The 24,686-nt window shown below is 40.7% G+C and overlaps 1 protein-coding gene across 1 annotated transcript in view; it reads right to left on the reverse strand.

Moving 5' to 3' along the window:
* The window catches only part of itgav (integrin, alpha V), a 46,880-nt gene that overhangs the window by 3,536 nt on the left and 18,658 nt on the right, over nt 1–24,686 (reverse strand). Inside the window, exons 8-29 of the mRNA XM_032566643.1 lie at nt 23,485–23,529; nt 22,255–22,298; nt 20,666–20,722; nt 19,327–19,379; nt 17,849–17,924; nt 16,636–16,765; nt 15,738–15,835; nt 14,773–14,866; nt 14,630–14,675; nt 13,844–13,951; nt 13,597–13,652; nt 12,878–13,032; nt 9,818–9,955; nt 8,665–8,732; nt 8,417–8,561; nt 7,345–7,437; nt 6,097–6,176; nt 3,683–3,763; nt 3,361–3,466; nt 1,904–2,062; nt 657–782; nt 416–529 (exon numbers count right to left, since the gene is read on the reverse strand). Of these exons, the coding sequence (XP_032422534.1) occupies nt 416–529; nt 657–782; nt 1,904–2,062; nt 3,361–3,466; nt 3,683–3,763; nt 6,097–6,176; nt 7,345–7,437; nt 8,417–8,561; nt 8,665–8,732; nt 9,818–9,955; nt 12,878–13,032; nt 13,597–13,652; nt 13,844–13,951; nt 14,630–14,675; nt 14,773–14,866; nt 15,738–15,835; nt 16,636–16,765; nt 17,849–17,924; nt 19,327–19,379; nt 20,666–20,722; nt 22,255–22,298; nt 23,485–23,529 (2,072 nt within the window). The remainder of the gene's footprint in view (nt 1–415; nt 530–656; nt 783–1,903; nt 2,063–3,360; nt 3,467–3,682; nt 3,764–6,096; nt 6,177–7,344; nt 7,438–8,416; nt 8,562–8,664; nt 8,733–9,817; nt 9,956–12,877; nt 13,033–13,596; nt 13,653–13,843; nt 13,952–14,629; nt 14,676–14,772; nt 14,867–15,737; nt 15,836–16,635; nt 16,766–17,848; nt 17,925–19,326; nt 19,380–20,665; nt 20,723–22,254; nt 22,299–23,484; nt 23,530–24,686) is intronic.

A 24,686-nucleotide genomic window follows, 5' to 3' on the forward strand; every position in this document is an offset into this window, starting at 1 on the left:
GTGAATTAGGTGTGTTTCCATCTGCTGGTTTGGAGTGTAATCTCCACAAATGTTGCCTGTAATAGACAAGATGGAAGGCACACACCACACATTTCAGAAAAACGGAGAGTTCTCCGTCCAAACTGAAGGTTTGGACTCTGACATTTCTCAGTTTCGTGTCTCTAATAAGGCACAGACCCACCTGTGGATGGACTACATCCAAACTTAAATCTGTTTCCATCTCCCCTTGAGCGACTTTTTTTTTCTTCAGAAAAGCCAAAAACTTCCTCAAGAGAAGTTTCTCCCGTCAACCGTTTCTGCCGCGAAACTTCAAAATGCGAGTGAAAAAACAAAAACAAAAAAACGTTGCTGGAGACACGATTCCCGCCACGTGAATCTTAAGGGAGCAGTTTTAAGAGCTGCTGTGTTGTTGTACCCTGAGGAAGTTGTTGACGTCCAGTCTGGAGTAGATGAACAGGATGGCGTTCTTGGTCCTCTCCAGACGACCGACCTGACACCTCAGCTTCAGACACTCGGCCGTGTTGCAGTCCTAAACAAGCAGACGCAGTCAAATAAAAACAGAAGATAAATTCAGGAAACTCGGAAAGAAAGAGAAAATAAAACGAATGTGAGGAATAAAAGCAGGCCGTGCTGTGTGTGTGTGTGTGTGTGTGTACCAGTATCTGCAAGTCGTTTTGCGTCTCTTTGGCCTCCAGGTCTCTCTTCCTCACATGTCTTAGGTTTCCTCCCTCCATCTCTCTCTCTCTGATGTCGCTGGTGTTCTTCTGGGTCGGCACCGGGTTCTGAACGGCAAAGAAACCACATTTACTGGGAATTCAGTGGCATGATCTGTAACCCCAACTGAACGCAGAGTGAGATGAATCAAAAATCAGGACATCAGTAGTTTCTATGGATACTAAACCGATGCAGGGTTTACACAGGTTTCACCAACTTAAATTTAAGACTTTTTAAGACCCACATCATTAAAATTTAAGACCTGAATCACAACAGAAATGTACAAAAAGATATTTATATCGTAGTGCTAGACTTTTTTTTGCACAGAAGGCACATGTAATCGTACAAGTTGGCAACTGGAGTGAGCCAGAGGCGAAGGCAAACATCCAGCGAACTGCCGATAAATTCACACTTACGCAAAAAGGCTAGCTAGCTAGCAAGGGATTATCAGCAGCTAGTTGGCCGTAGCTTAAACAGCCTCGAGTCGCAGAACGTAACTAAGATGTCTGCTACGGGCTCAAACTTTCACCTGACAGAAACGTCTCATGACAAAAAAACAAAACAAAAAACTACATAGCATATGAGATTAAATAGTCCTGCCGCGTCAAAATGTAAGACCTGAGATTGACATGTTTAAGGCAGACTTACATTTTTTAAAATGAGTTTAAGAGATTTTACGGCCTTTAATTTAGATACATGAATTTAAGACTTTTTAGGGATGTGTGAACACCTTGACATACAGATAACTTTCCATTAACGTGTTTTTAACAGAATCCTGAAGGGCAGCTTCTTTAGCAATGACTTTTGTGGTTTACCAGCGTTCTGCTAGATAATTGTTATGTCAGCACTCTTCATCCTTACTGTCTAGCTAATAGTTTCTGTATCAAACATCCTTCACCTACAGACACATTTCCTAAAACAAATTTACTTTTTGCTGCAAATGTTGTAAATCGACAAGATTCCCAGACACAGATGCTGCTGTGTAATGAATCTACGAGTTTTACTTTGCGAACTTAATTACTGAAATAGAAAAACGGTTCAACAATACCATGATGCATTAGGAAACTGTGAAAAGCCGCTGCTTTTCACAGTTTCCTCCTTCCAAAGGAGAAAGCTGTAAAGACACTTTAATTCTCTTTATGGGTAGAAAAGAGCAGAATAAAGAAGGAAACCGTGTCCGGAGTCTTACAGAGACGTTGAGTGGGTTGATCTCAATGTCCGTGGTGCAGTTGATGGGTCCCTCGGTCTCAAAGCTGGTGATGTAGAGCAGAGAGCCGTTCCTGAAGTGATACGGCCATTCCACCTCCAGAGACGCCTTGCTGAACGTACTGGGCCCGTTGTTCAGCAGCTGAAAGAGCAGCACTCTGTCAGTGTGAGGTCGGAGCCACTGCGATGCAATTCTCCTTCCAGGCACGTCTGCGATTTACTCAGAGGTAAATAATGCAGAAGCGGCCGAGGCGATGGAGCTATTCGTCTCATTTCTCCTGAATTTTTGCCCACTGCACTGAACCCCATTGAAAGCCTCCTGGTTCTTCCACCAAATATTGATTTCTGAGTAAAAACATTAGCATTGTTGTTTCTAAATGAATATTAACTTGTTTTTTTTGCATTATTTGAGGTCTGAAAGCGCTGCATCCGTTTGGTTATTTTGACCATTTCTCATTGTCCGATAATAAATACTTTTTTTTTTTTTTTGCTTGGAATTTTAGACATTTTGTCAGTAATTCATAGAATAAAAGAAGAATGTTCATTTTACTCAAAATAAACCAATAAAAGAGTAAAATCAGAGAAACTGATCATTCTAGGTGGTCTTTTTTCCAGAGCTGTATTTAAACATATCTGCAAAGACCAAAAATAGTCGGGACTTTTTAGTTGGTCTAAACTAAAAAAAATTATACTAAATATTTTGAATTTCCTGTAAACTTTCACATGTTTTCTAAAATTGTTACAATATGCAAAAAAAAAAAAAAATTATAGATAACTTATTCAGCGGCGCGCTGATAAATCAGCGCTGATAAATCAGCGCCAATTTACTTAATTTTGGAAGTTTGGCGATTGGCTGATACTGAAACGTGAAACCGATTTCATCTCTGCAAACGACTGAAAATCAGATACTGTCCCACTTCTCTCAGTTAATAATAGTCACCACACTGCTGCCAACTTAGCAACTTTGTTGTCACCATATTTAGTGACTTTTCAGACAAAAATAAAATAAAATCAAACAGTTCAAAATCCTCCAGCAGGTTTCTTAAAGATCGATGATCGGCCAGAAAACTGTAGTCGGTGCATCCCTAGATTTAATATTCAAAAATTCATGAATTCCTATAAAACCAACGACGATACAGCAGAAAACATACAGTCTAACATGTAAGGCATGATGTGACCTTAAACGCATAAAATACACATAATTTAAAAAGAAAAAGGTTCTGAATGCTCCACTGTGGTACTTTAAATGCTGACAGCAAACAGAAACAGAAGCAGCAAATGCTTCTTATGTCAAGAAAATTAACTAAAAAGATCCAGTTCCAGCTGCCATTTTGTGTGTTGCTGAACATTTAAAGTAAAAAAAAAAAAAGAAGAAGAGCTGAGGAACAGAAACATATTTAACTTTATTTAACCGTTTATTTGCATTTGAGACTTTTGTACCTCGTAAACGTGAAGAATCTGCGGCCCGATGTCGTCTCCCAGCACCGGGGGGTTTTTGGGCTTCCAGTTGGCGATGGGCAGCAGCACCTGAGAGGGAGACGACGACCTGGGAGAGCAACACACACGGTTTCCATGGATACGTCCCGACATGCTAACACCCAGAACAATGGGCGAGAGCAGACAGTGGGAACAACAGTCTGACTGCTGGGTTTGTTCCTACTCTACTTCCAACATTTACACAGGAAAAAAAAAAAAAAGATCAAATTGTATATTTAAGAAGAATAAATCAGGGTGTGGAAAGGAAGCTAAATGTGTGTGTTACCCTCTGATGGAGGCTTTAGCCAGGATGTCCAGTTGCGTGACGCTGGACACTCGAGGACTCGTGTTTTGAAACTGGTTAGAGCTGAAACACAACGACAACTTCAGTCACCTCCGTGAATTAGAAATGAGAAAAAAAAACACACTGATATAAATATAGGAACAGATAAATGATATCCATCTCTGGCAGACTCATTTTAATGTGAACAACATGTTTCTCCTGACTGGCGGTGATAAGGTGAATCGTCAAAATAAAAGTGGAAACATATTAAACGATTTAATACAGATGTGGCGTTTCTGCAGGAGACTCACATCAGGAGCTCAGACGGGGGGTCGTGTCCTGGCATGCTGGAGGGGGACAATGTTTTCACTCCCATTTTCAGGTTGAGGCACGAGGGGCCTCTATACTGATCAGCCAGAATACTCCGTTTGATAATGTGGTGGCTGATAAACATGGCAGATTTATTATAGTAAGTGGGAAACTGCACGGCACTCTGGTCGCCCTGGTCAATGTTTACGCTCCTTATACAGATGATGAGAATTTTTTTTAAACAACTATTTTCTTCCCTACCTGACCTCAATAAATACTCACTGGTCCTAGGGGGCGATTTCAACTGGAGCTTTGGACTGCTCATCCCTTAAAAGTAATGTCATAAGCAAGTCTGAGTCAGTCATCCAAACCTTTCTATCTGAGTACGGGCTGTGTGATGTGTGGCGTACTTTAAATCCTGACAAGAGGGAGTACTCATACTTCTCACATGTACACAAAACCTATTCAAGAATCGATTATTTTATTACAGATGCTAAATGGCTGCAGCAGATGCGTTCCACTCACTCCGTCCCTTCCTCACTTCCCTCTAAGAACTGGACCATGGCGTTTCAATTCAACCCTGCTGTCGGATGAAAACTTTGTAAAGTTTATTCAAGATGAGATACGTTTCTTTTTTGCTACCAACTCTTCCCACGAGACCTCCAGCCTTGTGGTACGGGATGCCTTTAAGGCCAACATCAGAGGCCAGGATGTTGCCTATTCAGCCAAAATTAAAAAAACAGGCCACCTATGAACAGAACAACCTAATTCAACAAATCAAAGAGGTTGATGTAAAATATGCTCTGAATCAGTGTCCTGAACTGTTCAAAAGCTCTGTGCAGCTCAGCTCCACCCTTACTGATTGTTTTAAACACGGACCCCTTCCTCAATCATTTTACCAAGCTTGTATCACACTTATTTCAGAAAAGGGCAAAGATCCAGTGGAATGCACCTCATACAGACCTATCTCTCTCCTAAATACAGATGTCAAAATTTTAGCCAAAATTCTTGCTCGTAGACTTGAAACTGTTTTACCATCGGTTATTTCAAAAGACCAAACGGGCTTCATTAAAGGTCGGCACTCGTATTTTAATGTTAGAAGGTTGCTTAATATCATTTATTCTAGTGCCACAGATTCGGCTGAGTGTGTCGTCTCTTTGGACGCTGAGGAAGCCTTTGACCAGGTTGAATTTGACTATCTTTTTGCGGTCCTTAGTAGATTTGGCTTTGGAGGAAACTTCATTTCATGGATTAAACTATTACACCAGCAACCGTCTGCCACAGTTCGTACCAACTTTCAGACCTTAAAACCCTTTAAATTACAAAGAGGCACCTAACAGCGCTGTCCTCTCAGCCCCCTGCTGTTTGATCTGGCCATAGAGCCCCTCGCCATCACACTGTCTCCATAGTTTGGTTGGTCCTGGGACTTTTTTTTCTTTCCTTTTAATGACATTTTTTTGACTGATGCGTTGAATATTCATTCATTCTGACAGAAATAAACCGAGGATTAAACATAACTGTCTGAAAAGCAAAGTTTCATCGAATCATATCTGGGGATTTACATTTAATAATGTCTAGATAAAAGCAACTTATACTCCAGTGCGTCTTATATACGTTTTCTTTCCCCCCCCCCCATCTTCATGTCGCATTTTTTTAGCCTGGAAAATATGAAAATGCGGTACATCAATGGTGCATTATAATAGAGCAACACAGCTCTGCAGCAGCTCCAGATGTAAGTTTCTTTAAGCTCACACTTTTAAAGTTGAGGAAATGAACCAGAGAGGCGAGGAGGAGTGAAACCAAATCCTGCTCAAACCTCTCATTAACATAGTTCAGTCCCCCCTCCCTCCTCTACCACAGAAACATAAACACACAGGCGAACGCCGGGGGCGATGCATTCTCTCACTTTCATCCTTTCTGGCATTTAGACGAGTCTTGACTAACGAAATCAGCTTCCTACGGAGTTACTTGTTGGCTTCTGTAAGGCAGCAAACGTCGAGATTCGTGTTCACTGTTCCCCATGAAATAAAACCATTTCCTCGCTCAGCCAGCAGGTGGAGCTGCTCTCATTCCGGTTAAAACTGCGGAGGCAGAGACGGGGGGCGTACCTGACGATCTGGAGGTCGAATTTGATGGAGGTGTCCTCCTCCGACAGCTGGTGTACGCTGAACCCCAACTCCGCCAGGATCTGGCCAATGAGACCACAGAACAGGAGCCGAGGACCAATGAGAGAGCGGGGAGAGATACACACACACACACAAAACGTCTCAGGATACTTCCTAAAATATCTTAAAACAATGAGAGGGACTCCCAAAAGTATTCACACCCCTTGCACCTTTTTGTCAATTTACAACAACAAATTTCAGTGGAATTTATTGGGATTATATTTGACCGACCAACACAAAAAAACCCATAAACTGAACATAAATGATGCCTGGTTTTCGTGTTGTGCTTCTCTTCAGGCCCTGTAAATACTTTGTAAACTGAGTTTTTTGCTGCGTTTTGCTAAATTTGCTCTGATTTGACCAAATGTTCACTGTGTCCCTTACATGGCTTGTTTTAAACCTTCTAAAGGGTTTTGTTTCAACAAACGCTTTCTTCCTGACGTTCCTCCATTAGGACCAGATGTGTAAAGTGAACGGTTGCTTCGGACTCTCTCCGTGTTTGGATGTTGGACTTAACAGAGTTCTGTGGGATGTGGGAAGCCTGGGATGTCACTTTGGGTGTTTCCCCACCTGATACGTCTGATAGAATCGCCTCGATTGGGGACCAAAAGTGCAACATTTGCTACATTTTCAGCAAATCAAATGATCCAAACCCTGTGAAAAACCTGTTCCCCTCCTCGCCTGTGGGGGCGCTGCACCAAGAACCACTGAAGGAAACGACAGGAAAGCCTCTGAAGCGCAACTTCCTTCTTCACAAAATGTAAACAAAACAGTGTAGCGTCAGAGTTTAGCGGTTGCAGGATTTTTCTTTCATCGTTGTTAAAAACTGCGAGTCATTTCTCTCGCTAGCGTTAGACTCGCATGTTTGTTTTGATTGCATTTACCCAGAATGCTTCGAGCCATCGCCTGCTTCCTGCTTTTGGGGCGGTGTCCAGTCCGCTTGGCATTGACATAAACACCAGAGTTCCCTTCAACTGAACACAGACTCAGGTCTTCATGATGTCACCTGTTCATTAATGTTCTCTAATAAACCTGCGTTGATCATTTGATCTCATTTGTGGTTGTGTTGGGACTAAATGTGACAAGGTTCAAGATGACCTTGAGTCCTTTTCCGAGGGGCTATATGTAATTTACTCTGTAATGTTTTTAAAGATGCAGAGTGTTGACTTCCTTGCGTTGCCTCTAACTGACCGTAGTGTCTTTCTTCATGGGGTTTCCCAGGTCGCACACCACCATCTTGGTCTCGTTCTCCTTCTTGTAAGCACAGGAGAGCCTGGAGAGAGTCTGTGGAAGAAACAGGCAGGAAGGAACGTCACAACGTCACCGTACACATGTTAACAGTGATAATGGATGAGATCTTAGGTAATAAATAAACAGACGTTCTGTCTTTTTTTATACCAGATCCAGTTTCTGATTTGAATCGAGGTTTTTTTTCTATGCTTGCTTTCTTTTCTAAAATAAAAATTAGAAATGACAGAAAGAAAGTCATCAGAAAGCGGGGTTCATTTAAACCATCCCGGCCTTCTGGGAGCGCCGAGCATCAGGGCCAGGCTGTGAACATTTTTGCTGAAGTGTGAGAACATCGTCGTAACACTAGCGCACAAAAGACGCAATTTTAAGAACAACAACAAACAAAAAAGTCTTAAAACTACGAGAAAAAAAAGTTGTTTTAATGAGAAAAGTAGGTGAGTTACTAGGATCTGACGTGAGCAGATTTATTTTTTTTTTTTAAATACACAGTTGTTTGAACGATCGTCTCAAAATCCTGCTACTGATATTTTGATGATGTGTTAAAAAATTTATTATTTCTATTAAGTTAAAACTGTTAAAACTTATACAAAAGCAAACCTTCCCAACATTCCTCCTGTTAGATTTTTTTAAATTTCTGAATTCAAAGTCCAAATAAATAGAAACTTTAAAAACACACTCGTCAAAGAAGATAACATTGAATCATCCTAAGATAATCTTATTTAAAGACACACTAACAGGGGAACACCAATTCACATCTAGCTTTGTAGTTTTCTGATGACTTCCTCTGTCAGGTGAGTCGCTACCAGCATATTTAACATTTTTATTCCCAAGCAGAGGAAATCAAAGAGTTCTTTTTCACAAAATGAGATCATGAGTTCTACAGGTTCTGTCGTAATCCATGCACATGAAGACATGGATTACTTTGAGACCTCAAAGATAATTCTTTGTGTTTTATGTGACTTTTTGGCGTAACTCGCTCTGGATGGAAAACGTGAGATGCGACCAGGTCTACCTGACTGCGGACCACCCCGGTGAAGTCGGCCTGCTGAGGCGGGTAGACGTGCAGCTCGGCCTCGTAGGCGCCCTCGCCCTTGTTCTCAGCCGTGACCATCAGGGTGAGGGCGTTGTCGTCGCCGATGTAGATCTTCTCCCGGTCGCTGCGGCCAATCAGAGGACGCAGAGAGTTACAACCTCTAATAACTCTTTAACGCCGTTATGTCTCCATGACTGGTTCTATTTAATCGACTTCGCTGCACCAACCTCTTCACCGACAGCTTGAGGTCGGGTTTGCAGATGTTGTCTTCGCCGCAATCCAGCAGAATGTGAGCCTGGCACAAATGGGGAAGAAGTGAGAACAGAAAATCAGACTCTTGCTGTCAGAGTAACCAAGTGGTTCAGGACCAAGAACAGCCACTAGAGGGAGATTTACTTTTTCTATAGTGTCTCATTTACAATCAAGGCAACACTATGGGCTTCATTCTGAGTCTAGCTCCGTGCTAACATGGTGCCGATTTAACTTCTCTGTTTAAGTTACCATAGCAACAGTGGCACGTTTGACACGTGAGCCAAGATTGTCGAGTCAAGATTCTCGCAGGTCCATCAAATAAATAAAAAAAAGAAGAAAACAAGAGAAAATAAAATTTTAATCTAATTTTAGGGTTTTATTGTAGGAAAAAAGTTTTTTTGTAGAAAGAGCATTTTCCTAGAAAAATCCTCTATTTTCTTAAGTTTGCTGTATTAAAAGCACAACGGAGTATTAGGAGCACACTAAGAAAATAAGAAGATAAAATCACGAGAGTAAAGTTCATAGTGTTATGGAAACAGTATTAAAACAACATTTAATTTCCCTTTGGGATCAATAAAGTATTTTTGAACTGAACTGAATTTGAATAAAGTCATAAACTTATGAGAATAAAGTAAGAAAATTACGACAACAAAGTCGTTTTATTATGATAATAAAGTCATAATTTTGCTGCTTAGTTTTTTTCTTAACATGGCCCCAATATGCTTTCAGGCTCGACTGAACAAATTTATTAATCAGTTATAAGAACAGGATTTGGGTCACTTTCTTTCAAAACGCTTCCCATGTTTAGCAGTTTAATAAATTAAATAAAATCTGATTTGATTGCATTAAAAGTCTCTGGATACATGTTGTGTCATTCTTAACATTTTCCATAGTAAGAAAATTATGTTGGTAATAATTTTACCCTGATTACAAATAAATAGTCTACATCTGTATCAGCCACCTGTGCTTGTCTAGACAAATCTGAATCATTGTTGATCTGCAATTGGGAGCCAAAAAAATAAATAAAAAAAATCCAAGGGCCACAAATGGCTGCCAGGCCACACTTTGGACACCCCTGACACAGTGCTTACATAGAAGAAGACCCCCAGCCCCGTCTGCAGTGAGTACCTGCTTGGTGACGTTAGTTGGTGCCCAGATGTTGACGATGGGCAGCAGTCCGGTCTGATCTGCAGCCAGCTTGTAGTCCAGACTGTACTCCATCGCCACGGAGATGGGAGTGATCTTATCCCGAAACTCGCGGTCGTCCTGGGTGATGAGGAGAAGGGAATCAGATGTGCAGTTTCAGGTTGACTTTTTCTCAGTTTAATTTTATGGGAATATTCGGTATTTTTTGTCTGTTTTTAAACTCTTGCCTTTCCCAGCCTCTCTTTACACTTTCAGATGAGGTCACACAGGTGGATGACTAATATGTGCAGAATACTTATGCCCACTTAAACCAGGGTATCTGCAGGTTTCAGAAAATCAAATGGAAGACTTTTTAAGGCCACCTTGGATTAAAATGAAGACTGAAGAAACCTTAAATATAGGGGATGGCTGGAAGATCCTGCTTTGTTACAATCAAGTGGAGCAAATCTGAAACTTTTGGGGTCCGTTTGTGGCTCTTAGCAGCCACTCTGTGCGTAAGGCTCTCTAAACTCCATATTGTCTAGCATTTTTGTTGTTGCACAGAATGCGTATAGCCTCGTCTCATTTGGTTAAAAAAAATATATAAATGAACCAGTGCTGAAAATTAACCTTATCCAGCCAATTAGCAATACACAACTAGCATTTACCACAGAGGGGCACAAAAAAGCTAGCTAGCTATTAAGGGTTCTTTAGCAGCTAGTTAACAGTTTCAGTCAGCACGTGACTCAAACTTTTGCCTGACAGAAAAGTACATATGTGAGATTAAATAGTCCTGCTATAACAGAATTTAAGACCTGTGAGTAACATTTTTGAGGCCAACATACATTTTTTAAAAATGAATTTAAAACATTTTAAGGCCTTAGGTTTACATACATGAATTTGTGGCTTTTTAAGACTTTTTAAGACCCCGTTGACACCCTGTAAACACATATCATGTTGGGTGCGCCGGAGAGGTTAATGGAGGTCTACAGGTACATCCAAGAGATGAGATTTAGTCACATTTTGGGAGAAACCAGGGCCCCCCCATTCCCTTCTTTTTTAAAACAAATACAGCTTTGTTGTAAATAATCTGTAATCATTGTAGAGTAATTCAGTCTGAGTTAGCAGTAACGGACTGAAGAGTTTTCTCCCCACACCTAATCCTGCATCAACCTCCTCACAGCTTGCTCTCTGAACTTATCTGACGTGTTTCTTGTTCTCCCGCTTCCCAGAACATCTGGATTTATACCGACATTAAATTAAACACAGGTGGAAGTAGGTGGCCTCCACAGTGCAACCCACTGGAGATTTTATGAACAAGAAAAGAGAGCAAAGTGGGTTAAAAACAAATGGGAACTATTCAGGTTTGTACTTTAAAAAAAATATATATATATATAGTTTTCATTCCACTCTGTGTTGGTCTGTCCCATAAAACCAAAGGGGTATGAGTAATAATTCAAGGCCCTTTTACATAGCTGAACACTGATGTAATCTGTAATGATAGTGCAATCTCTCTCTCACTATGTGTGCAAATAAGGCATCACACAGGCCTTCGAAGAGTTGCAGTAATAAATACACTTCTGTGGGAACAGAATGTAAAAGGGGAAGGGAGGCTGTGATGGAAAGAAGCCGACTGACGGCAGAAAGCTGGATCCACACATCATGAATAACTGAAAGTCCTCAACATCGCATGTGGGCCTGTCACTGTAACAAATTTTGCTGGGAAATAAATTGTCCCAGAAGAAAATTGTCCACGGAGCAAGTTCTAAAAATAGCCAAAGAAATTATTTCATTTAATGTTTTTACATTGAATTAATAACATTTGTTTATATCTAGAATTTCTCTAAAAAGTAAATTATAAAAAATGTTTAAAATAAAATGCTCTATGCATAAAACTCTTTTCTATGGTTAAAGTTCAGAACTAAGCGCAGACGCCTGCAGGATTTTATCGGAGGGCAGCAGCGCCTGCAGCTGGACGGCTGCAGCAGCCCTGCCTACATTAAGATTTTCCTTGAAGTGAAAATAGAAAAGAATAATGGCTGAAAGTTTTATTATCGAACTCTCTTTACAAATAACAAAATTGAGGAGAAAAAAAAAAAAGATCTTATGTGTCAAAACATCTTGTAGCGCACATCTGAGTCTGTGGGGGTCAAAGGGCACGCCAAAGCCTAAATCTTATTGGTCAGTTTGTTTTTGTTTATTTGGCGGCTTGGCGCTTTTTCTGTAAGCTAAAAATGAATGACAGGAGTTTGAACCTCCCGTAGTTCTAAGAGGTCGTTTGGGTCCCGGCGGAGCTTTTGACCGTGTGTGGTTCTGGTGGGTCGCCGGTTTCTGAGCTTCTTTGATGTTTCCTGAACTGGAGAGCTGATGGGTCACCTGCTAGCTGACATCTGCTGCTCTTCCTGAGCGTCGTGCTAAGACTGTGGGTTAAACAATTTTTCCCCACAAGAGTAGAAATTAAGCAAACATTGTTGCTTCACCTTCTCTTCCTTTGGACGTCTGACAGGACCTGAACCTGGGAATCAACATCCTCCTCTTTCCGTGGATCTCATGGGTATATAGGCTTCGCTTCCATGTCTTTATTATTTAGAATCGTTTGGGTAAAAAAAAGAAAGAAAAACAGGGTGCGCTGCTTTAGTGGTTTAGGTTTGTGCTGCTTTTGTGCGACGCGCACATGATACGCGTTGGAGAGGTGGTTGTGCTCTTGCAGGTCAGGTGCAGTGATAGTTTTGTACCTTCCGATCTGTCGGCCATTTTTCTTTTGACATCTGCTGGTGTCAGCCAACGGGTGACCCGTCAGCTTTCAAGTTCGCGGAACCACAAAATAAGCTAATAAACCGGCGACCCGCCAGAACCGAGCACATTGCAAGGAGCTCAGTCGGGATCTTAGGACAACAGGAGGTTCAAACTTCACTCATATACGTATATTTATTATTGTTATAAAGGCTGAGCCAAGAAAATTTATGTCTGTATCAAACAAGTAGCCCTTCATGTTACTCTGTACCCGTGAAGTAGCTCCCAGTCTCAAAAAGGTTGGTGACCCCTGGTCTATGACTTCCTCACCCTTAAGTAGACTTCCTGCTCCTCGCAGGCCAGCCGTCTGTTGCTGTTCACCGTCATGTTCTTAGAGTACTGATAGGTGGCACTGTGGAGGAAGAGGGCGCGTTTGGTCGCCTCCTTCTGCTTCAGGCGATCCAGCGTGAGGTCCACACGAAAACCTGCGGCAGGAAGTAGGAACACGGAACATTTTCCATCACAGTGTTCCTACAATATGAATAAAACAAGTGACAGGAGTTTTTACAGACTCTGTGGAAAGTAGAGTAGAGCCCCCCTCCCCTACGTGTTGCTACCAGCTGCCAGGCTGAAGAAAAGAAACTCAACAAAGTCTTTTTGTGCCTCTAGGAAGGCACAAACACAGGAAAGTCAAAAGCTACCTCAAGCAAGAATAAAACTTTTTTCCATTAACCTTTTCCAACGCTGTACTTAAAAACATGCTTAAAAAAAGAACATTGATGGAAACATGACTTGAAAATTTGGAGACCAAATTTTGTAGAGCTGCACATGGCCAGAACATTCTGTGTTAAAGTGCTTAAAGTGTTTTTGGTCCGATGTAATGATGCAGTCGAAACTGAATGTCATGTTTTCACTAGCTGTATGCAATAATCACACACTGTATAATAACAAGAAGAACTTTCACTTTTTAAATTGAATTTGTGAAATACTTGATCCATAGTCTTGCGTCACTGACTGTAACCATAAATGGTTGCAGCCGTTTCACTCACTCAGAGAGGATGGAGCTCCAAACCCGCCGGCTGCCAGACAGTACTTCACCTTAAAACTGTGAAGCCAAACAACCTGATCTCAGTGAAAATCAGACACATTGACATGACTGGAGTCAGCTTTCAGTAAAGCTAAGGGTTTACTTAAAACCACTAAACTTTCATGAGAGTTTAGCTGAAATATATAATAGTAGAAAACCTACAGTGTCAGGATAAATACCGACAATTCATACGAGATGTGAGCACCCACCATGACACCTTCGTGTTGGTTTGAGGAATGGTGCAGTTCTTCTCCTCTGGGTTGATGATCTGGGGGCTTATGTCTAATGTAGCGTTCACACTGATCACTGGACGAGCTCTGATGCACAGAAACACAGATGAAGGTTGGCATTTATCGCATCGTTTATCGTGATAAATTTCTCGGTACGATAAGAATCCAGATTTATCCTGGTCACAATAAATTACATTTAATTATGTTTAAAACTGTCAGGATTGTTAGTTTTGCTATTTTCCTCCACTGTCTGTCCAATAAAAGCATAAAGAAATATGAATTTGTGTGGAAATATGACTAAATCCGGTTCAGGGAGCAGTTTAGTGATACAAATCACACTTTGTACGCGACTTTTATCCTAAAGAAACATTTGACAAATTGGAATGTTTTTCAAGGGCTACAATTGCTGTGACACACAACAATACAGTTACCCAAAACTTTAATAAATCGTCACTTGTATCGCTATCACAATATCACCACAAAATATCACCATGGATTAAGAAGCGTTAATGTGTTCCAACACTAAGGAGGACGGATAAAGCATCATGTGAATGCTCCTCTGTATTTGTAGCGTCTATAAAGCCAGTAGGAGTGAAGTGAATGAAAAACAGTAGCTCTTTGATATCAGAGGTGGCCTCGCTCATTAAACTTCTCCCTTTCAGTCAGAGGCATCAGCAGGTGATCACACTCACACACACATATATACATATACATGTGTACCACACACACAGAAGAAGGCAGAAAATGAGATTTAGATGGGATTACCTGTATAAAACAGCTTTGTCCGCTCCAAACGCTCCAACTACCAAATCTGTTGGACACAACCACGGTTCAGTTTTATTCCCAGCAGAGGGTTAAGAAGCCTTAATGGATCCGTTTATAAAAGTGTTGGTGTGAGTAAAGTTTACCTGGATATCCGTTCTGGTCTATGTCCGTACTTCCTGTCATGGAATAGCCAAAGCTAGCAGGCATGTAGCTGGACGCCCATTTACCCTGCAGGACCTGCGGGGCAGGGAAGACGGAAAAAGTTTTTTTGTGAATCTTGAATTTTTATACATTTGGCTCATTTTTAAAAAATGTATTTTGTTAATTTGAAATAAATGTGATAACAACTTTGGAAGGAGGTAAAACTGGAGATCCAAAACCAAACCTGGGTGTTAAGTCAGCTGATTTCAAACTGAACACTAAATCCCACCGGACCCTTTCTGAGCATTTTCTGGAGCATTAGTGGTGGAAAAATAAGCTTTTAATCAATATTTAGGGCTTGAATATTTTTTCCCCTATGCTGTAGACTAAATGATTTTAGTTAACAGACAGTAACTTCAAATGTACACAAAGGTTTTTAATTTGTTTTTAACCATGTGATGAGAAAAACAAGGAATTTATGTAGAACAAAGCTGCCTCTGAGGAAGGAAATATCATTTTCACAGTTTTAAATACAAAAGAGTCCAACAAAGTGAATATATATATTTTTTGAGAGATACTTTTCCCCTCCTCTACCTTCATGTTAATTTTTTCCCCATCTCATGTAAAGGGAGCGCCTCCCATGATGGCTGCAGCATCAGGTTCCTGTCTACCCATGTCTTGTGTTGTTTGCTTCTGTACAACGACAGCAGAAGCTGATTCTGAGAGTCCAGCAAAGGACTCTCAGAATCCTATTGGGAAAAAATTATCCAATAATTCATTGTTAAGCCTCTTATTGTAAAGGTCTGTAGCTAATTTGGTGCTACCACAACAGAAACACGCTGATCAAACTCGGCTTCACAGGACAGGACGGAGTGAGTGTGACGAAGGCGGGTCAACTGTGACCCTCGTTTCGTGTCGGGGCTTCTCATGCAGGTGAAATGAGCTAAAGCCGACGGTCAAAGTTTACCTGAGAGGCTGTGGAGTCGATCCCCGAGGCGTGGCCGTTGTGGATGTAGACCAGGCCGTTGTGGTCCGGGCCTCCGTAGGGAGCAGAGATGGCCACGTCTGAGGAGGGAGACACTGGGATCAGAGTCTGCTCAAAGATGAAGCGTCATGGAAACGGACGACTGCAGCAGGGAGCCATGATTACGTTCACACGTCTGGATCGTTTCAGTGAGAACGGTCAGGGGAGCTTTCAGCTGTTTGACGTGCAAAACTTGGTTTCAGGGTCTAAATTAAAATCCGTTTCTAGTTTTTATTGAAATTTTCCTTGAACAATTACAAGAAAGTATCAAGATAATTACATCGCTAGTAGAGATGCAGAGTCTGTAAGAAATTAATTAATTTCAATCGAAAACCATATATTGACATATAGCCAATTCAAAAACAGTTTTTCCTGCTAAATTGCTGAATAAATATTAATATGTACTAAACGACAAAAATATTGGTTGTTTTTAATATGTTATTCAGGTTATTCAAATTGGTACAAAGTCTTGTTGGACTCATTTAGCTGTTCTATGTTTGTAAATATGATTATGATAAAGTCAGTGCTTCACCAGCTAAGAAGCTCACCGCACGTCACTGGACATGACAGGCATCCCATACATAGTGTTTTACACATTCAGGTTTTTTCGAATCCTATTATTTTTCTCAGAGTGAGACAGGAGCAGAATATGTGTGATATTCATCCATGTGGCCACAGATTCCCCATCATCCTTTTTCTGATCTTTTGGATTCTGAAAACTCCCAACTCTAGTTTTCCAACTGAATTTTCTCCATGCGCCTGGCGCAGACGGCCGCGTGACGTGCCTCACAGTAAAATCTGGTTTTAGTAAAGCAACAGACATTATGCCGAAGGGTCTAACCTTTGTACCCGTCCCTGTCCAGGTCCCCCAGCGCTGCGATGGCCGAGCCGTATCTGGCGTAAACCTCCGCTCCAGTCAGCAGCTGCGGCGGCTGAAAGGAGAAGCCGCCTCGGCTCAGGTAAACGGACACCTGGAGAACACGCAGCAACAAATTACACGTTCTGTCTGCTGGATCAATCCTGCACCAACTACTCATTTCCTCTCTTATATTTATCATCACTTTGTGGGTCATTTGGAGCAGGCAATACATATCTATATGTATTCCTAAAGAGGGACAAGTGAGATGTTGGATACATTTCCATCTCAAACCATAAACAAAATTATTAAAAGGGAATCAGGTTAAAGTGTGAACTAATGCATAAAAGCAGATGAGACTAAATGGGTTCTGGTTTTATCTGACAGTAGCCAAAAGTTCAGAAATGTGTTTTTTTTTAGAAAGTCTGGACATAAATCTTGTTTCAGCCTTTAATAGACCAATGATAACCAGGAATGAAACACAAATGTTTAACAAGCATTTGTAAAACAGATAAGCAGAAATGATTCCCAATGCTTCAAAGCTAACATGTTGATTCTTTGGGGAGCCTCTTAAATTAACTCCTTCATCAAAATCCCCAAAATATATGTGAATTAGACTGTAGGGGGAACAAATTGGCCAAGAATCAGCTGAAGATTCTCACAGTCTGACAAACCTTGGGTTAAAAAAAAGTGTTTTATAGTTTTTATAGCATTTAGACAAAAACTTTAAACAAAATCTATAATACAATTTAATTATTTCTAAATCAAATTAATTTAAATGATAGATTATTCCCATTGCCATTTTATTATTACAGTTGTTGTATTTCAAAAGATAACATGTTTTAACGTTGGGTTCATCTGGTAATAGTTTAAGAGCATTTTATGCAGAATATGATAAATACAATACAATCTAGACATATTTAAGAAGGATCTCTGCAGAGGTGAACTGTCACACGTGAAATGTTTTTACTCATCTGTGTCGTCATGACAGCGCAAGTATTCAGGGTGGTTTTTAAAAAAATCTTTATTTTTTTTCCACTGGTGTGGAAAAAAACATCTACTGTGCTGACAGGGATTCATCTTGATCTCCTCCAGCTGCTTTGCTACGTGTGCCATTCACTCCTTGTGACTGGCACAAGGAGTGAATGGCTACGACAAAGATATTTGTTGTGTGTGTGTTGATGTGTGTGTTTCCTACCTGTCCCACTTCCCTCAGTTTCCCATCCGAGCCTCGGTCCATGAAGAGGGGAGCTCCAATCAACACGTCCACAAACCTGAAACCCAGACGACATGAAAATGAGAACCAACCGTCTCATCTGGTCCTCTCTGCTCATTTCACAGTAAAACTCACTGAAATGAAACACCCTTGGAACCCGACACTCAAGGAATGAGTTTCCTGCATTTATTAGCGCTCTTTAGCTAGGAGTAGGGGTTGCAAATCACCAATGGCAGACAAGGTAAACGTGTTACAGATGATTGCTCTAATTAGGAGAGACTCTCCTCTGTCGGACACGAGCTGCGTTTCCGTTAACCAATTGAAATTACAAAAATTAATTCGCTTAATAGAAACACAGTAATTTAGAAGAAACTCACGTTTTTCGAGGTTTTTGCACTAGGATGAGGTGTTTTTGTTTTTTTTTATAGCCGTATAGGAATAGAAGAATTTTGCAAAACTGGAACAGAAAGACTTCTTTTGCATCATGAGTGATGTGATCGGCAACCGGATGTTACTTCTGGTAGAAACGACAAAGAAGACAACAGGAAGTAGTTGTCTTCCTGTTTAAGACAACCGTGGTGTGTCGCAGTTCATAAAAAGTTATGTCATTCCAACGTGTTGAATCCTCTGTAAAATCGCCGGCTACAATCCACCGCATGCATAGCCGCTCCCAAGCCTGAATAAGTAGACAAAAACTTCAGCCACAGCTGAAATGTGAATATAATTTCACCTAACTGTTTACGTCCGCTGTCGCCATAATTTTTTATGACTTATCGCGTGAACAAGCTTATTCACGTGTGATTTAAATTTTATTCCATATCTGACAAAAGCCTCGTAATTGTGAAATTGTGTTTCTGACATTAGAATATAGACAAAGATTTGTAATGGAAATGCAGCTAATGTCAGGTTTTAATATTTTTCAGAAAACCAAAATTCCCCTGTTGTTTTTACACGTGGGGCAAAGGTTAACTGAGACATCTCACGGCATCTCATTAGCAGGTTTAGGTGAGTGCAGACGTATGGACGTCAACAAACGTCTGCTTTACATGACGGCATTTTCGCATGACGTTCCAATTTTGAAGAGCATCTAAAAGACGTGTCATGATCATATTCATATCCAAAGGAAACAGGAAGTCATTGGTGTTGAAGCGCTTTCCACAGGTGTCAATAAATGTGGTGGGTTGCCCTTGTTCAGATGTAACGCAACACATTTCTGAGTAAATGAATACATTTTTTACACAAGTTCTAAATAAGCAGAGCCGTAAACACTTCAAATGTGACCTCTGCGTTTAATGATTTCACCTGAACACCAAGCGTGCGCCTGGTTCCACTTAAACACCGCCAGCGCAGGAGGTGACGTGGGGTTTACACGCGTGCTTCATTAAGCCTTCGAGTGGTTTTTAGCGCCACAGCCAGGAAATGTCAGCTATTAGAGGACGAGGCAGGAAAACCACACTTACCCATCGCTGTTAACATCAGAGGCAGCTACTGAATATCCAAAGTAGGCAGCCAACTGCACAAGAGAGAGAGGGGAGGTAGAAAAGCTGACTTTGAAACATGGAAACCAGGAAAAAGGTCAGAGAGCGCTCTACGGGAGCATGAGCGGCAATAGAGAACAGAAGTCAACGAGCCACGGACGTAAACAAGATGTTCAGAGAGAGACAACATGATAAAGGTTGTTGGGTTATTCAGGACGGGCAGGAACAAGAAGAGGAGGTCTGTCATCACAACCTCCTCTTCCCGTCCTTTCAACCCGCTGCCCTCCGCCGCCAGCATCAAGAGTTCATTCAGCGTCAACATGACCCAGAACGACCAGAGGGGTTTTAAGCAAATTGGGCTTTCCCCACATTTTAGGTGATGGAGGTGCATGAAGTATGAGGCTGTAACAGGAGAAGATCAAAAACTTGGAAATAAGCAATAGATCAGTTAATCGCATGATAAATTAAAACGAGCATGATTTATAATTTTTCTTTTCCGTTTCTTTTTCTAAGAACTGGAAAAAAACTCTTCAGTGGTGCTTTGGTCTCAACCTTTTTTTGACTCCATAATTCATTTCATTTGCTGTTGTTTTTTATATATTTAAAATGTCTTCCAGTTCCAGTGTTAAATGTTCATTAGAATTTAAAGTTTATTGATTCTTGAATGTGTTATCAAATCACATGAAGATGGTCTCAAAACAACAATAATGTCACTTATCGCGACAACTTCTGGAACAAGTTATCGTCCTATAAAAACTTGTTTCTGTGACAGGCCTGCATATGGAGCTATGTAGGTTAGAAAATCAGCTGCCTGATTGTTGAAAGGAGAAGATTCTCCATCATGTGGACAGAAAGAAACCCAGCCAGAAGTCAGTCAGTCAGAGGAGCAGCAGAGCTTCTCCTCCTCAGCAGCCACGTCACTACAAGGCTGCTTTTGCCGACATTATCCAACGGTTTACCGCAAACTGAATACAGGTTGAAAAGTTTATCTAGCTGCCGCAGAACTATTTTAATTCGACACCCTTTCCTGCCTCTTGCCCGTGCGGCCGTAACTCATTTGCAGTGCAGCTGATCTTAACGGCATTGAACGTGTAATTTCATTCATTCTGTCGGACAATTACGTGCCAAAACGAAATGACTGTTTCTGCTGCGCCGCATTTAGGTTAATTACTGCTGGCTCGCACGGGGGCGACTTTATGAGAGGAGACGGTTTTTCCACACTCGTTCCAGATGCTGCCGAGCGGACCTGCATTGTGGGAAATGACACATCTACGCAGCCAGAACTCGCCGCCTGTGCTTTGCGTTATTTACCGAGGCTTACCTGCGAGCCGGTGAAGTTGATCATGGACTCCATGTTGGCTCCATTGAAGATGTTCACCTGAAGCAGCAACGCAGAACATGATAAAAATCCCACCGGCTACACCGAGATCTGATCAATTAGCCTGCTAATTGAACCTTTTTAAAATGATAGTAACATATAATGTAATATATAATTAAATGGGTTTAAAGCTGCACTTTGTGGCTTTTATTAAAACATGTGTTTTTTTACACATTTGTTATGAGACAGATAATCTGTGAAAAGATCAATCTCCTCCACCTCTTTCCTGAGCTACTATTGTCGTTTGAAGAAATGCACCAAAAACAACCAATCAAAGCCAGGAGGCGGGTCTTAGCGCTGTTAATCAACCTCATGTACTCGTCGCCAAATGTGCTAATAGCAGAGAAACAACTTTACCGTTTAGCCCCCGTCATCTGAGGCTATGCTAACTAGCCTTAGCATTCATGACAGGCTATGCTAGCTGAAGCGGAGAGCAAGAGAGGAAGTGAAAATAGCACCACACAAGATCCGCCTCCTGGCTCTGATCGGTTGTTTCTAGTTAGCACTGGGAGAAGATGGAGGACCTCAACTTTTTCACAGATTATGTCTCATACCAAACTGTCACAACATGGCGACAGTCTCAACAAATATGTAAGAAAAGAAAAAGATTTTTAAAAAACAACCTACACACTGCAGCTTTAAGAGCAATTTAAAATAAAAAGAACACTTCTCGTTTATTTCAAGTAGACGAGACACATTCTGCAAGCAGAAACAGAGACAGGAACTGGGACATGGTAGTGATCGTCAAGTTCCTTAAAACACTGATCAGACCCACGGTCAGCTGTTATTTTTATAATAATGTGACACATTGATTAGCAGAGGTGCACAGAGAAATCGGCTGGTAATGCTAACTGCACAAACTGTGCAGTTTGCAGTAATGCTACTACATTGCTAACTGTGCTAACAGTTAGCACAGTTAGCTTAATATATAATCACTAATAGAATCTGAATCAGTTTTAAATGTCGGCTCTGCAAACATTTCGTCTTTGAGTTGTGCATCACCGACTGCTCTCTCACACAGAATGCATAGGACTCAAAACGTTTGCCTGACAGAAAAGTCTTGTGAGAAAAATAAACTACATTAATTAGTCCTGCCAAGACAAATTTAAGATCCGTGATCTTAAATGAATTTAAGACATTTCAAGGCCTTAATTTCAGATGCAGAAATTTAAGAGTTTTTAAAAAATGCACAGAGTAATAACTCATTTAAGAATGTTTTTTTTTTTTACACCGAGGCATTATATACTTTGAGATGCATAACTAAAACAATTTAAACATGTAACCTGTCAGATGTTGTGCAAAAAAGTATAGCAGAGGTGGGGAAAGGTTTTCTAACTGGTTTGAATGCGGTGATAATGTGAAACCATAACCTTCAGGATTTAGAGACATTTGTGGACTTAGAGCAATGTAGCATTTAACTCGTTGCTAAATCAATATGCAATTTACCTAGAATGTAGAAAAATAGTTATTATCTCACATCACAGATGGGCAACAGAAGCTTAAGTGCAACAAGTTTGGCCTGTGACACTTACATAACCCAGTGCCTTGTCCCCCCTCGGCACTCCAGTCACATAATCTGTTGAAGACAGAATAGAGAGAACTGATGAGATCTAAGTGGAGAATCCAGGGGCATTTGTTGTTTTTAAGAACCTCTGTTTATTGCTGTCAGTACTGGCAGTAAAGGTTAAACTTTTTAAAAAATTACAACAAGTGGGATGTCTGTTAAGCAGCTGACTGCAGGCTGGCAACCAGAGCAGGAAGCCTGACTGAATAACTAGTTGCTGGTTTACTTGTGTTACTTTACAAGCAGCCAAAAAGCAAAAAGGTAGAATGCTCTACTACACAATATGAGCCTCAAACTACAAAATGTCTACTTTCCTTCTGAATTTGTATCAAAATAACATAACGTGTTATAGACTAGCGCTACATGATTAAGCCTGTCACAATAAGCAATAAATCAATTAAACGCATGATAAATTAAAATGATCATTTCCATTTGAACAACAGTCGCTGAAGCCTTTAATATTGTCCTTTTGAGAAACGCTGCAAACATTTGACACCCAATACGAAGCGGTTAGCTTGCATTACCTGCCACCTTCCCCTGTTTTCTAAGCTAAATAACTATTGTTATTTCCAAAGCAATTTTATGGAGCTAAAACTGTCTCATAATTCACAAATGCACAGGACGAGATCCACTCCTCAAAACAAGCCCTAATTGATTTCTACTTGCTTCTTCTCTTTCCCTCTGCCTGAGCCTCACTGATGGCAGCCTCTGTATGGTGCACAATATATGAATAAACCTGATTGAGTGATTTCGCCTGACAGTGCTTGGTAAAATAGTTTTTTTTCCCCCACAACATAGCGCTAGTAGAAATGCTTTTGCAATAGCGTTAATTGTTTTTTTCTGTTTACATGTCAAAATGTTTCCATAAATTTGCAGCAGTGGGATCAAGTTGTTGCTTGCCTGTCCCTTTGTACTTTTTTGTTTTTAATTTTACCTTTTAGACATGCGAGCACAGAAAAACCACAAACTGATTTTACCCCGAGCGTCACGACGAGACGCTGAAACGTCACATTCTACATCGAATTGACTTCTATTTCAAGCAATTAGCAAACTTAACCCAGTTTCAGCTCTTCATGTCTTTTTGTAAACATTCAAACAGTTCTCAGTTCATTGAGTTTTATGAGGGGGGAAATAAAACTAAATAAGCAGATGCATCCTCAAAAAAGTGTTGGTACTGTTGGAATCAGCGCGGACATACCTTCCTTCCCATCCTCGTTGAAATCCCCGACCGTCACAGAGTATCCTGTTCGACAGAGAGAGAAAGATTCAGATCCTGTGACCTTCTAGGCTTCAAGTCATGGTGTTTAAGTTAATGTGGCGGAAATCAAGAAATCCCTTCAAAAAGCCTCTGTAAACTGCTCAAAGTGTTCAGCCACCATTTTTTTGGTCTCCAGAAAAGTCAAGTTTTCCTACATCAAGCTTGCTAATCCACATATTTAAGGATCTTGTCTTGTGTTCTGGTACAGGCGGTCATGTTGGAACAGGAAGCGGCTGAGTCCCAAACTATTCCCACAAACATGGAGGCAGGAAAGTTGTGGTGTGCTGAACAATTAGGAGTTCCTTTCACTGGAACCAAGGAGCCAAGTCCTGAGACCTTCTACCAAACTATACACTTCATAGATACGGATAAGCAACTGTTGTTACCCTGGAAACAGTCAAACCCAGACATGTCTGCTGGACTGATCGATTATTGCAATGATTAATCGATTAATCGGATGGAAAAACTCCACACCTTCTGCAGATTTTTCATTTAACCATTGAAGTCGCTTTTCTGCACAATATTAGAAATGCATTAAATAATGCAAATAAACAAATAATTTGGTTTTTAAATAGGAAAATAAACATTTTACTGCCTAAAATGAAATAACGCAGCATTCCTTTAGCGTACGTTTGGGCTTTTGTAGCAAAGGACGGATCTACAAGATAAAAAAAATACTTGCAACATCAGCATGTGAAAAGCTTGACTTACCTAGATTTAGCATCAGTACAATGTAGAACTGATTTGTTAATTATTTTTTAGATTTAAACGATTAAGAATTATGGATAGCAAAAGGTGCCTAATAGGAGATTGATTTTACAGAATTTGAACCGGAAGCTAAAAACCTGAAGGCAAAAATCATTTACGGAGAAAGTTTTTTTTATTATTATTTTAAAGGCAAATGTAGATATACATTTGTTCAGTTTTAGCTGAATTACTGCTCTGAGTATTGCTTTCAGGAAACGGTTGAAACAATTGATTGATCGCTAAATTAGTTGACGATTAACTAAATCACCGATTCATCGCGATGAGTCCGATTAATCGTTTCAGACCTAATGGCATGCTTCACAGCCCTGCGTCCGAAACCTTGCATTGCACTTGGTGATGTAAGGCTTGGATTCAACCGGATCGCCATGGAAACT

The sequence above is a fragment of the Xiphophorus hellerii genome, chromosome 7 (genome assembly GCF_003331165.1).
Source record: "Xiphophorus hellerii strain 12219 chromosome 7, Xiphophorus_hellerii-4.1, whole genome shotgun sequence".
In the NCBI taxonomy this organism is placed as follows: Eukaryota; Metazoa; Chordata; class Actinopteri; order Cyprinodontiformes; family Poeciliidae; genus Xiphophorus; species Xiphophorus hellerii.